Raw genomic sequence first — 13,762 nt, 5'->3', positions numbered from 1 at the left:
GTATGGTGCCTAGTCAATGTCATTGTGCTGAATCCAATAAATATACACACAGAACAGTCCTACAACACCATTTCCTCTGCGAGAAATATAGGCAAGCATGTGACCAATCCTCAGTATACTCTAGCACTATCAAACTCATGTATGCGATGAAAGTGAGATGCATCTTCAAACATGTTTAATATGACGTGCGCCAAAGATTTGGAAGAACATATAAGGGTAGAAAAAGAAATTGCCAAAAAAGTATAACGAGGCCTCCTTTAAAAAAAATTAAATAAACTGAAAATAACTCTTTTGATCTTTTACTTAGATCTGTTCCGAGATTTTAACGTCAACTGTATGCAATTAGGAGTAACAAACAATCCATTGAATTATTTTCCATCCAATAACCGTGCATAAATCTCATGATCCTTAAATTTGTTTCCTGGTTTCAACGACAAGTAAAAGGCAAGATAGGTATATCGGAAATGTTTCTCGGACATAGAATCCCAATCAACAATGTATGTATATACAGTTTTTTACTTTTATCTGGTGTCCGATTTTTATGGTCTAAAATAACACACCTCTCCAAAAAGATATAACCGGCTCATCAGCATTTATACTGCAAAATGAAACTGGATTTCCAGATTTTTCACTACAGCTGCAAAACAATGAACGTTTTAGTGCATTTCTTCTGCAACTTGACAGTTACGTATACCCCAAAATGACTTGGGTTTCAGATTTCTCTTCCTGGCTGTAAAAAGCCACCCCATATGGGTTTCACAGGTGGCACAGTTAGCAATTGTCCATGCATACCTGCCAAAAAGTAAAAGATTGGTTTGCATATTAGCTTCATGATAAAATGAAATTTAAAGAAAAAAAAAACAGCTTGGAAGATTCTCAGAGGTGATAGTTATAGACAATCTATCAGGTTCGCAGGGATCAAACTTACAGCCACTGGATCATTCTCACACCATATCTTGATCTGACTATCATAATTGCTTGAGCAATCATATTATATGAATACATTTGAGTAGCTTTATGTTTGGTATAAAACAGACATTGGGAACCTCGGCCACCCTAAAATTATACTACCTCAGGTCTTATTTATAAGAAAAATTTTATTTTTTAGATTCATTCAATAACTAATGTATTTAGTCTATATTTTGTCTAGATACATTGTTATTCAATGAATCTAAAAAAACAAACTTTTCCTTATAAATATGACCAGAGGGAGTATATATTTCCAAACATTAGTTCGCGAGTAGTGGCAAGGGGACATATTTCCAAACATTAGGTCGCGAGTAGTGGCAAGGGGACATATTTCCAAACATTTGGTCGCGGGTCCATGGCATTGTTTTGGTATTTCTGTTATACTTTTTTTCTAATGTCCTGCTCAGGACTTGAAAGTATTTCTACTGTATTCTTATTTTTTTTAAATGTCCTGGTCAAGGACTTTGACCGTTATTTTAAAAAATGTCCTGATCAGGACTTGAAAATTCTAAGCTTTGGCGATCTCAAGTAGTTGAACATAAACAATAGCAAGGATAAAAAAATCACATCATGAAGATAGAACAAGTCTAAGAATATAAAATAATATTTCATAATATCTTGATATTATGTTAAAATATCTTGATTTTTTGTTAAGTGTGTGTGAGAGAGCGTGTTTATCTCCTAAGATTGGTTTCTAATCTTAGAGTATCTTAGAAAATTTGTTTTCATATTAGCTTGATTTATTTACCAATTTCCCTTTTATTTAGGATTAGGCCTTGTATACCTAAAAATAAGGATTCCCCGTATTCTTTTGTATGAAATTACTATGCAATTCCTATCAATAATATTCAAAGCTTGATAATCATTCTGGCTATCATTCAGGCGATTCTCTGACTTCTTTAGCATCCTTAAGTTGCCTCCTTAATCATTACTTTAATTTGTTTAGAAACATATTGGCTTCTTGTGATAGCTTGAGGGGCAGTGTTCCAACCTCTGTGGAGCAATGACACTCGTGGGATTTTGGCAGACTCCATTCAGATGTCAGAATGTCATTAATGTAGAAAATAAGACTTTGGACTCAGCCAACCCAATTCACAAGTGACATGGGCATAAATCTGGGTCCAATAAGAAAGCTCTAGTCTGGCCAGAGACAACTAAGATGGTGAGTAATCCATATAGTTTTGACTTGACCACTAAGCCAAAGCTTGATAAAAAAGTATGTGTCATAGTTAGCACCGCTCATTCGGCTAGAAGTTCAAAGGCATTGACATGGTGAAGACAAGAGGGTTAGCCTTTGGAGGTGACCACGTTAGGGAGATTAAAATTGGAGATGAAGTATGATTTCCAACAAGAAATTTTCATTTGACAATGAACCCTTCGGTATTCATGTCTTAGAATTTGGGTTGGACCTAATAATACGAAATCAGTTTGTAGGGTGAAGGATATCTTCCACTTGTAAACTCGTGTTTAGGTCTTACCACATCAAATAAGGGACTCAAAACACACACTCCTCACGTCCACGACTAAATATTTGGAGCATAACCAGAGTGTCCTGATAGCATGTCATCCGGTGGATCTTTGATAGACTTCGATGCTATCTTAAAATTTGGGTTAGACCAAACTCAATCCTAGGGATGTCTAAAACTTAAACTCATTTTCATTTTGATAGACTTCCAATGTAGGACTTAGACTCATGGATTATCTCTAATTAATTTTTATATACCGTGTCAAGAAATACAAGAATCAAGATATATTTCATTGAATCAGTGTCTAAACTATATTCTGAAATTATATATAACAAGACTGTCGAAGATATATTAGAATATTTATATTTATTGTATAGGATTGTTGTTTATGTGGATGATGTGGTTATAACTGGTAGTGATAATATGGCATACTCCAACACAAAGAGAAATAATCAACAGTTCAAAATATTCATGAGAAACGAAAATTGGCAGAAACATACCCCGGAAACCAACAGTATTTTGTAAATGCTGGCCCCTTAAGAGCTAACCCTTTTGCTTTGAACAAAGTCGTTATCTCATGCACGTAACCAGTTGAATTTACATATGTACCAACGGGACCTTCACTAGACATCACCAGCACATCACTCCGCTTTGCAATTATAATCTACAATTTTAAAATATTGCAAAAGGAGAAAAATTAATATGTGCAATTATGAAAGCTGGAAAGAATAATTATATTACGATAGTATCCTATTAAAATATAAGATAATATATTTATAACTTTTATATCATACAAAAATATCCTATATAAATGTTTGAAAAACACAATATTACGAGGATTGTTGAAGATGATTACCTGACAAATTTTACATTGAATTAGATCAATGCTTTCTAGTAGTTCAATTTCTCTTCGCAATCTATATGAGATCCCATCAATATCCAAAAGCTCCTGCCTTGTAGATTCAGATACAGGTATTTTACAGGCAATAGAAAATGATAAAACATCAGGCTTCTTAACAAGGGCATCCATGTTTGGCGCGCCAATGATTTGCTTCCACATATCTACAGATCATGAACACAACTGTTAGTGTTAGATTTTAGAGTATTAAGAGTTATATTATAATAAATATATTACTAGAGTTTAGTATTAAGTATAGGACTTGACTCATCTGTCAGTCTTATTTATTACCCTTTTAACTTATTAATATAAATATGAAAGGCACTACACATGAGTGTGTATCGCATTGATTACTTATGTCTTCTTTCTTTCTACATCATATCTAGAGCCTACTAGAGTTCAGAAAAATTTGCCACTATCAAAAAAAACCTAGCCCTATCACGTCTAAAAAAAGGGTTCAAGCATTATTTGACATTATCCATTCCGATGTTTGGGGTCCTTATTTGGTAACCTCAAAGTTTAGTTATAAGTATAATGTTACTTTTGTTGATGGCTATTCTCGTACAACTTGGTTATATCTAATAAAATCCATATTTGAGTTACTTACTATACTTGGCAATTTTTGTGCTTAAATCCGTACTCGGTTTAATTGTCATGTTCACATTCTCCGAAGTGATAATGTCAAATAATATTTTTTTGCACTATTTAATACTTTCATGAATCATCATGGCATGATTCACCAATCATCTTGCATTGTCGCTCCACAACAAAATGGAGTTGTTGAGCGCAAAAACAAACACTTAACAGAAGTTGCTCAAGCTTTATTATTTGGGATGAAAGTTCCAAAGATTTTTTGGGCAGAGGTAGTACTCACTGCTACCCACTTAATCAATTGCATGTCATCATCTGTTTTAAACGGTGTTATCCCATATTCCATGCAACATATTTTACGGATCCAATCAATCATTTTTATTATATATTTTGTTTTATATAAACCTGGACCTTACTAACTATATCTCAATTGTGTCAAAGTGCTAAAAAGGGTAACCTGGTGCCATGAAGCTCTTGGCTGATGCTAATGTGAAGTCTAGGGAAAGTTCGGACCTGTTATAGATCTACTGTGGGCAGTCATATCATTTGCAATAGATCGATTCCATGACTTGAATTTGTGATCTTGTCACAAGGCAAGAACCCCAACCATTGCACCAAGGCTCCCTTTTATTGTACTAAAACACTAAGCTAGATTAATTAACAAATATATGTGATATATTATTGACAAATGCTTCTTATTCTAAAGGAAAGCAATAGGTGTTCAGTATAATCTCTCTCCTACACTCAAAAGCTCTAATCAGAAAATTATGGCAATGTGCACAGCAAGTGAGGGCTGAGGCCTTCTGGTGAGCTTTCAGCCTTGATTAAAAAAACCATTGCCAAAGGCTTCTGATCAATAGATACTCTGTAAAGCCCAAAGGATCCATTATTTAAATTTGCAAATAGATATACTCTAGAAATAAGAGCGCTTCCATTCATTAGTCGAGGTGAGGATAAAATTTATCCTAAAACAAATATCAAAATAGGGATAAGCAAAGATTTGTGAGTATTGTCAATTCGGTAAAACTGTTTCTAGGAATTCTAACAAGTGCATGAACTGTTCATAAGAATTTCCCATTTAGATTGATCTTTAAAATTAAAAACCATACATATTAATCAGCATGCAGAAAACAAAACAACACTTCGTGCAACTAAAAATAGTGATATTATAAATACGTCCATTTAAGTTTTTAACATTAAAAAATTGGCTCGATAAAGAGTTATAAGGAGCAAGGAAGAGCTACCTGCAGCCCTTTGTGCAAGCCAATAGGAGTCAAACATACGATACACCCAACCAGGCAAGAATGCTCTTGAAATTCTATGTGAGGAGTAGAGGTCTTTACTTTTATAACACCGATTAAGCCCTTCTCTGATGGAGGACTGTTTTCCAGAAGAGGAACAGCTCCCAACTCTAGAATCAATATTTTCTGCATACTTTTCATGGTCAGCTAGCATTAAGGTGTCTGGGTCATCTAGATTAGATCTAATTTCCTGATCTGACTCATCTGTTAATTTATCATCACCGCTGCTTGCTGATTCATCATATTCATAATTGGAACGAATGAGTGACTGATGGATTCTTCTCGCTGTTGGTGAAAGTTCATTCTCAAAGCTATCTTCTGTATCACTTTCCTCATTTTTGGAACCCTGACCATCAATAGAATACTTGGATGACAACATGCTTGAGGCGGCACGGTTACAAGGCAGATTACTTAGGGGTGTTAATTTTCCAAAAGCATCCCTTGGAGTTCGCGATGGTATGTCTTCCTCAATTATTTGGACCTCTCCATAAGGCTAAGAAGAAGCACCCCAACCAATGAAAGAAAATGAGACAAAAAGCAACCAATATTAACCAACATAAAATCTTGTGAAGATTAATTTAAAGTTTAAAAATTAAAAAAAAAAACAGTAAACATGATAATATTCTAACCACTCCTTCCACGTCAATCCAACACCGTCTTAGGCGAAATCGTTGTTGTCCACGAGTAACCAAATTAAGGGAACCATCTTCTAGGCGCCCGTACTGTCGAATCTGTAGAGATAAGTTTAGCAAGCAATACAAATTGGTTGATGCAATCACATGATTAACTATAGCAAGATTGTGAGTTATTATAAATACATGTGAATTCTGTTAACCCCCGTCAATGCTGAATATGAAAATTAGGTTTTCTTGCATTAACAAATAAGATGTATGCAATATCCCAAAAAAATAATAAGATATAAGTAATTCAGCTCTGCATATCCCAGACCCTCAGCTGCACCAGACAAGGTTATGCAGCATTACATGTAGCAAGTAACAGAACTTTACAGACATAAACTTTATAAAGTACATGGAATTGTAACACAAGCAAAGACTTCATATTTCAGGTTGGATGTATAGGGAAAATATGTCATGTAGAAAAATAATTATTACAAGATTGATTGATATTTTATTTGTATAAGATTCAACGTTCTATGTATTTATGTATAGAACTACAAAAGTGTTATGGTTTTGCAAATATGATAAGTTAATTAGTGTAGAACAGTTCAATCTTATAATTTGATATTTAAGTTATTAGGATTTGGCATAACTTCAACCTTGTTCTCAAGGTTGAAAACGAAATAATCAGATAGAGTACTTTGGCATTTCTGTAGCTACTGTAGAGTGAATGACTCCCTCCAATTTAGTTCATCTCGTAATACCTCCACGCTCCATTATTTGTATAGGCTTGGCTCCTGTAATTTCAAAGTTGTTAATGAGCTACCATGGTCATTAATGGCAACATTTGTATAATCGATGTCGGTTTATATTGTTGTAGCTTGTAGGAATGGTTAAAGAAATAATTTGGGCACTCCTATCGCATAGAGTGGTTCACTCAATAGTAGTTGAGAAAAAAAAGTTCCCTCCACTAGGATGCCATTGTATGGGGCATGATGACATATCTAATGCGCTCCTAACTTTGACTTTGTCTTCCAGCTCCTACTTGCATACCCATTTTGGGTTTCCATCTCCAGTGCATTCTCAACTCGACAGGCTGTTACCGTTCAAGTGTGAATCTTTGTTTCGTGCCATAAAAAATAAGGGTTGTGCTCCAGACTTCCTCCGTTCTGTTAGGTACTTGGGGTTGGCTCATTAATCACTTTGATTGGTAGACATTGCTAGTTACCATATAATATCTCAGAGATCCCATTACTAAGATGCATTTGAGCTGAAGATGGATGTAGAAGTAGAACCCACATACTATCCTCAATTTGAGCCAAGAACATTAGGTTACAATCAGACCTTTATCACATAATACCTATGAAGCTCCGACACGCCATTCACACAGCGTGTCGCCGTGTCGGCCACGTGTCGGACACCGACACTCGTATGACACGTATCAGACACGTTTTTGAAGTGTCCAATAGAAGAAAAAAAATTAATTAATGCGGACACGGATACGACACCTTATTTCAAATAAAGGACACGGGCAATTCAGAAAATTCCAGAATTTTTTGTTAAAAAAAAACCCTACCCACAATTTTTCAAAATTTAAAAAATAAATAGATTTTTTAGCTTTCATATTCCACTTCTTCACTATAAAAACAACACAATTAGGATTCCTTATTTTTTTATATTTCACTGCTTTTGTCTCCACAAAATTCTTTTATCTTCTCCGATTATTTTTCATCTTTGCGCACCATTGCTTCGGTTTTCACAAGGTATCTATGAATATCAATTATCATGTTTGAAAGAATTTTTGATTGTTTTATCTTAAATAAACATAAATTTTGCTTCTCATTTTAAACTCTTTACAAATTTTGTCCATAAATTGCATTATTATATTAATATATAAAATATATATAACCGTGTCCGTGTCCTATGATTTTTACATTAGCGGAGTCCTCGTGTCCGTGTCCGTGTCGTGTCCCGTGTACGTGTCTGAGTCCGGGCTTCATAGCATAATACCCATTTGCCCCCCTTGGTCTGTCTCCAGAACCCCTCTAACGACAACCAAAATCATGTGAATCTCTAAGTATGCTAATTCTCTAACGCTCGTCAACTAACATAACTATCACTAACTAACTTCTTATATTCTATCCTAACAAACACTGATGATGTTGGCATATCTATTTAGGACTCACTCCTGCCTGCGGACAGACAGTTTATTCATTATCCCATAATCTAAAAGATTGAAATTGATTTCATATGCAAATGCAAATAATTTTGTTTCAATTTGTTAATAGTACACTGATTGAGAGAATATACCTCTGCAGTCGTCCCAATGCTTGCAGATTTCATCCTACGATGTTCAGTATCACTGTGAACTCGGATCTGGAAAGAGCATGGAGAAGCTTGTTAGATTCATGTGTTTTGAGAAAAATGACAAGAGACTCCACAGCATGACTGAATCACAAGCATTTATCATATGGAATTTACCTACCACGCCAATGGTGTAAGGAACATCAACTCGGCTCAAGGATTTCTCAACAGCCACCACAAAATTGGATTCAATAACTCTCAAGGGAAGAGTAGCCCCAGGAAAGAGTACAACTCCTGAATATTGCAAGGATTAGTAAATGTTTCTTCCAATAATTTAACACTTACATGCAGGACACAATGATGATAAGAATATACGTTCTACAAGGTAACAACTTTCCAAAATCTATGTTAGAAGTAATATCTTTGGCAATTTTTAAGAATGTACTTAACAATAATTTATGAGAATACAATTCAAACATTAAGTAGGCAAAAGCACCCCAATATGCAGCACAGAATGAAAAGGCTGATGACCACATATCCAATCCTAACATAAACAAATCAGGGGAAAGAATACATAAAAGAAAGAGACCAGGGGAAAACAAATAAAAACCTCAATGAATACATATAAGCAAGTAAAAAATGAAGCGCGGTGAAGCCTCTTTTGAACTTTCTAAACTTTTTTAGAGGAAACATTCCTCATCAGGCAACAGATATGGTTAAAATGTGTAAGCATAACCCTACAAACAAAATGTCTATAGGTTTCCCTTCCTTTAATAAAAGAGTTTCCCCATATTTTGTATTCATTTTTAGTTGTATGCTTATAAAAGCAAGACGGCAAGAATGCAAATAAAATAAAAAATGCTGAGTTTCCTTAACATGTTTAAGAGATATGTAACCGCTATACTCAAATCCATGAAGGATGACAGAATACCTTGAAGATAGAAAAGTGGAAGGTTCAACACAGTCCCACCATCCAGGAAAGCCGTCCTGTGGTGCGTGTCTTCAACATCTAGACACACAAGCAACATCAAATTAACATCAAGCAATCCAATTAGAAGCCCATATATATAGAACAGGAAAGCATATAGAACCAAGTCAAACAAACAAAGCCTACCACCCAGATATGTATGTAAGGATGCTATACAAGTGTTGTAAGTGAATTCACCAGGGACGACGCCTGCACTACCATAGCCAATCCTATTGCATTCCAAACAGCAAGAACAATAGACTCTCAGTACCACACCACAAAAATTGAAAACTCAAATTGGTCCAATGGGACGATTTTCATAGACAAATCATGAAAATGGAAAACGGTGATAGTTAAATAAAATGAAAACAAAGGAACGAAGTGAAAGAGGGGAAATTACGTAAGATCACGGTGGTCGTTGTTGTTGTTGTCGTCGTCGGAAGAATCGTGAAACTCGTCGACCTCTTCTACCTGCAACTCCTCGAGATCGAGCTCGAGAATCTGTTCGATTTGGTATCGCTCCCTCTCGAGCATTCTTCGGTTACCTTCTTCCATTATTTTAGGGTTTGGTTCTGTTGTGTGCGAAGTAACGAACTCAACTACTGTTACAGAGAATTTTTGTATTTAGAATTTCTAGTTATCTGCTGTGCTGTCATGGTGAAGTGAGTATCATGAGAGAGAAGCGCCAATCTCATTCCAAATCTGTCAATTACGAACACATTTATGATAAAAACATTGTCAGTATTTGGATTTTTTATAAATAAAAAATGGTTGAGAATTTTATAAGACTAGAAAGAGACAAAGAGTGAAATTAGAATTTCTCTATTATATTTACAAATGAGTCGATTATACAAATCAATTGATACACATTAATACACTTAAGTGGGAAGAAAAAAAGACAAAATAACATTTATTATTCTAACATTTTTTTTAAAATGTGAGGATAGAATATATCTCGTTAAAATTTTATTTAAAAAATTCAATAGTAAAAAGCTATTATAGACAAAAGAACGTAATATTACTCGTGAGAAAACTGACTCATGAAAAACTTTATTAGAAAAATCCAATAAGACAAAATCAGAGTGAATGGAAAAAGAATATATAGTGTATTTAATTCAGTCATCCAAGAACAATAATCTCTTCAAAGATAAAGGTTAGATTTTTATACTAGTGTTCGCGGTGGATTTTGGCGAACAACCTCTGGTTTTCCAAAACTTGTCGAATTGGGTTACTTGCAGGATCAACCACACAAATCCTAGGACATGTGCAAATCTAAATGACTTTGAAAATCTCTAAAACAACTCTTGTATCTTGCATTTGGTTCATTAAATCTTTCATGTCGAAAGACATTGATTATAGGCTTTTAAATAAAAGTAAACTTAACGAGAAAGATAAATGGTGGAATATAACTGGCGAAACATAAAGTGTCGAAACAAAATTGCAGAAAGATAAACGACTAGTAAATGTAAAGGGAAATTGGTAAAGAACTTTGAATTTTATAAAAATAAAACTTTGAAAGAATTGGTATTTGTTTACACGTACATGTTCCAAATATGACTCTTTTCTCTCACACGGGTACTTTGAGTATTTGCAGGAATTTTTGTACAAGTAAATCCACCCTCTTTCTGATAACAACTATCTTATTTATATACAAACAAAATAACTGTTACTAACGGGTAAATCTAAAAATTATGACATTTGGCCCTTCTGCATGACTTCCTTTCGCCAGATGCTTCCACGCGTCTCCTGCCAAACGTTAGAATTTTCTAAATTTGAATTTTCACTTTGTTTCGAAACAACGCGTCTCCTCAGACCTGTCGAATTGTCTAAACTACCATAACATCATCCAGGTTTGTCAAAAACGTCTCTTCATCTGCAGACATCTTCTTCTGCCGAAATGTAAAACCCACGATCTGTTGAAATGTCGAAAACACTTATCAACTAAGTTGTTAATTTCATGGCATCATTTGTCGAAAGAACCATTCTGCATACTAATCTCATGGCATCAAAAACGCACGTATACAAATTGTCCCCCAGCAAATATGTTTCGACTGTTTGTTTTTGGAGAAACAGTCATTTGTTGTCAACCAGTGTTTTGATGCCATGTCATTTAATTTTATTATTTCCAAGTTTTTGTAATCTCAATTTCCAATACAGAATCATCATTACACTTTCTCCAAGATGTCACGTCTAGCCCACGTTCAGAGTCTACCTTCATCATTTCCTAACATCGTGGTTACTTTTCAACTTCCACCTCTCCAACATTACCATAAAAATCGGCCACGTGTCCCTCCATCATCATTAACATTTTAAAACGTTTTTTATCATCTTCCTTCTATAAATACCCATAAACCATTTTTCTGAACTCTTTTAACGCTTCAAAACTCTTTTCTTCATACCCATTTCTTAAACTTTCAAACTTCCCTGAGAAAAATTCCTTTGTTCTTCCTAACAATGGCTCCTCACAAACCTTCCAGCAGCAAACATTCCAAGAAGAATCAAGATCCAACTCCTCCTCCTGCACATGATTTGAAGGGACCAACGACTATTGGAAATCAACAGTATGTTCCTGAACCTCCAAATGAGAAAGAAAAAGAATGCATCTATAAATTCCAGGTATTTATTCCTGTTCTTATTTCTGGAAACTGTCACGCTATGTTAGGTCCCCTTCCAAATCCAGAGATTAAACCAGATCGGTTAAGAGAATTTTTCCAACTTATTTTCATACCAAACCCATAGGTGCTGGAGTGAAACCTCATCCTAAAGAGAAAATTGTAGAACAAAACGACCCATCGAGTTCGACGGATATTGGAGAGTTGAACTTAACTTATTTGAATTACAATAGGATATTTAGAACTTGCCCATGGTCAAAGGACCCTTCAGATTACTTATCTTGGCTAGATAAAATTGAAAGGATTAAAGGGGATTTTTGGAAAGAAGTAGGCATTTTCGACCTTATTCAGTTGTCGAGAGTAGGACCCAATGTCTGCCCTAATATGCTTTTGGCTTCCCTCTACTTCTGGGACAACACATATAACACCTTTCATCTTCCTTGTGGGATGGTTATGCCTATCCTTTTCGACGCAGCAGCCATCGTTGGCCTTCACCCCAACGGTATAGATTTCGACCCCACTATCCTGAACGAAGATACCATCGCTTTCGACACTAGCCTCGCCCCATACTCCTTATTTACGTCCTATTATCATGACAAGAGCACCACTGACGTTTCAGATGTCGAACACATAGCCTTTCTAACTCTGTGGCTATCCAAATATGTGTTTTGCTCTCGTTCCCTCCAGGTTGCTAAGAGGTTCATCACCATGGCCAATCAGCTTCACGCAGGCACCAAACTATGCTTGAGTGAAATGATTTTGGCGAATCTCTATGAATCTTTGAGTGAAAGCGTACATCTTCTGAAAACCATCAAAACCCAGGGTAAAATCAATCTGTCAGGACCTTTCTGGTTCTTACAATTATGGTTCAATGCCACTTTTGAAGCTACTCTTCCTATAACACCAGAAGTGAACGAAGAAGAAGTGAAAGGTAGAACTGTCGAATGGCCTAGGTTAGTGCAACTAACCCCAACTGATGAAGGAATTAGCCTTCGGCAGGCTTTCAAAAGTTATGTCATGATGTTTGCCAAGAGGTATCATTTTACTTCGACCATGGCACCTTTTGCTGATAGAAAGATTGGACCTAAATGGTTTACCCAACAACTGCCCCTGGAAATGCAGAAGGACGAAAATGTATTTTTGGATGTTTGGGAATCATTCTTGACCCCCAGGCTTCTTTTTTCCCATCGTAACGCAACCAAGAACCAGATAGCTTTGATAATGTATAAACCCAATTTTGTTGCTAGGCAATTTGGCTTAATCCAGATAAAGCTTTGACCCATATTTCCTAAGAAAGGATCCATCATTTTCTACAACTCCCTCCATACTGAAGATGAGAGCAGAGAATTGTCGAAGAGGCTGACTGATGATTTTCTTGACATTCGACCAATGATCTTTCGACCATCCTTTCTATGTACTCCTGAGTTTGATGAGTGGTGGAAGGATTATTATTCCAACAGATTTTTTGACGTAGCAGCTTTCACTACTCAATTAACAAATCCCTTTGCTTTTGTGCAGGATCGAACCAAAAAAGGTATTCAAAGACACATTAAAGAAATACAAAAATTTCAAAAATATTTTGAAACTGAGTATAGACCTGATGATCTTAGTCGAACCATACGCGAAGCAGCAGTAACTTTAAAACATAAGTTGACAGAGAAGTTCGAAAAATTGTCATTGCCTTCAAATGTTCGACCAGAAGCGCGTTATGACCTGGCTTTCAGCTGTCACCCGCCAAAATTCCCCTCTTTACCTACTACTGAGTTTGGCGTGGCATTTAGCCCTCCATTTCCAGATTGGTTCGTTTGTGGGAATTATATGAGAATTCTTCGTCAACATTATAAACGACCTGTTGAGCGTGTGGTTCCGACTAATTATCATCTGGACAATTACCCAGGACACCTTCATGTTGGAATAGAACATGTTTGTGTGGAAGATCCCATTCTTGAAGGTGTTCACAGAGAAAACATGATTTTTTTTTGTTATTCTAACTGTATTATCATGTATTTCTTATATTGTTTCTAAATTTCTTTTCTT

The 13,762-nt window shown here is 35.6% G+C and overlaps 1 protein-coding gene across 1 annotated transcript; it reads right to left on the bottom strand.

Annotated features, from left to right (window-relative positions):
• Positions 1-342: 342 nt before the first annotated feature.
• Positions 343-9,861, bottom strand: LOC127092094 (uncharacterized). Its single transcript, XM_051030896.1, has 10 exons — positions 9,514-9,861; positions 9,261-9,343; positions 9,078-9,155; positions 8,328-8,440; positions 8,153-8,218; positions 5,855-5,956; positions 5,169-5,718; positions 3,292-3,497; positions 2,936-3,099; positions 343-792 (listed from the first exon to the last, which is right to left on the bottom strand). Exons 1-10 carry the CDS (start codon positions 9,666-9,668, stop codon positions 657-659), a joined length of 1,653 nt encoding a protein of 550 aa, XP_050886853.1. The 5' UTR covers positions 9,669-9,861; the 3' UTR covers positions 343-656.
• Positions 9,862-13,762: the final 3,901 nt, after the last annotated feature.

The sequence above is a fragment of the Lathyrus oleraceus genome, chromosome 6 (assembly GCF_024323335.1).
Source record: "Lathyrus oleraceus cultivar Zhongwan6 chromosome 6, CAAS_Psat_ZW6_1.0, whole genome shotgun sequence".
NCBI classification, from domain to species: domain Eukaryota; kingdom Viridiplantae; phylum Streptophyta; class Magnoliopsida; order Fabales; family Fabaceae; genus Lathyrus; species Lathyrus oleraceus.
This window is presented reverse-complemented; position numbering and strand designations above follow the sequence as displayed.

What these genes read in the sequence shown, in the direction of transcription:
- LOC127092094 (XM_051030896.1), bottom strand. Translation starts at nt 9,668, where the DNA reads ATGGAAGAAGGTAACCGAAGAATGCTCGAGAGGGAGCGATACCAAATC. An exon ending in CTTACATACATATCTGGGTG is followed by an intron (nt 9,156 to 9,260) that starts GTAGGCTTTGTT and finishes TTGTGTGTCTAG; the next exon opens with ATGTTGAAGACACGCACCAC. An exon ending in TCCACTTTTCTATCTTCAAG is followed by an intron (nt 8,441 to 9,077) that starts GTATTCTGTCAT and finishes TGCAATATTCAG; the next exon opens with GAGTTGTACTCTTTCCTGGG.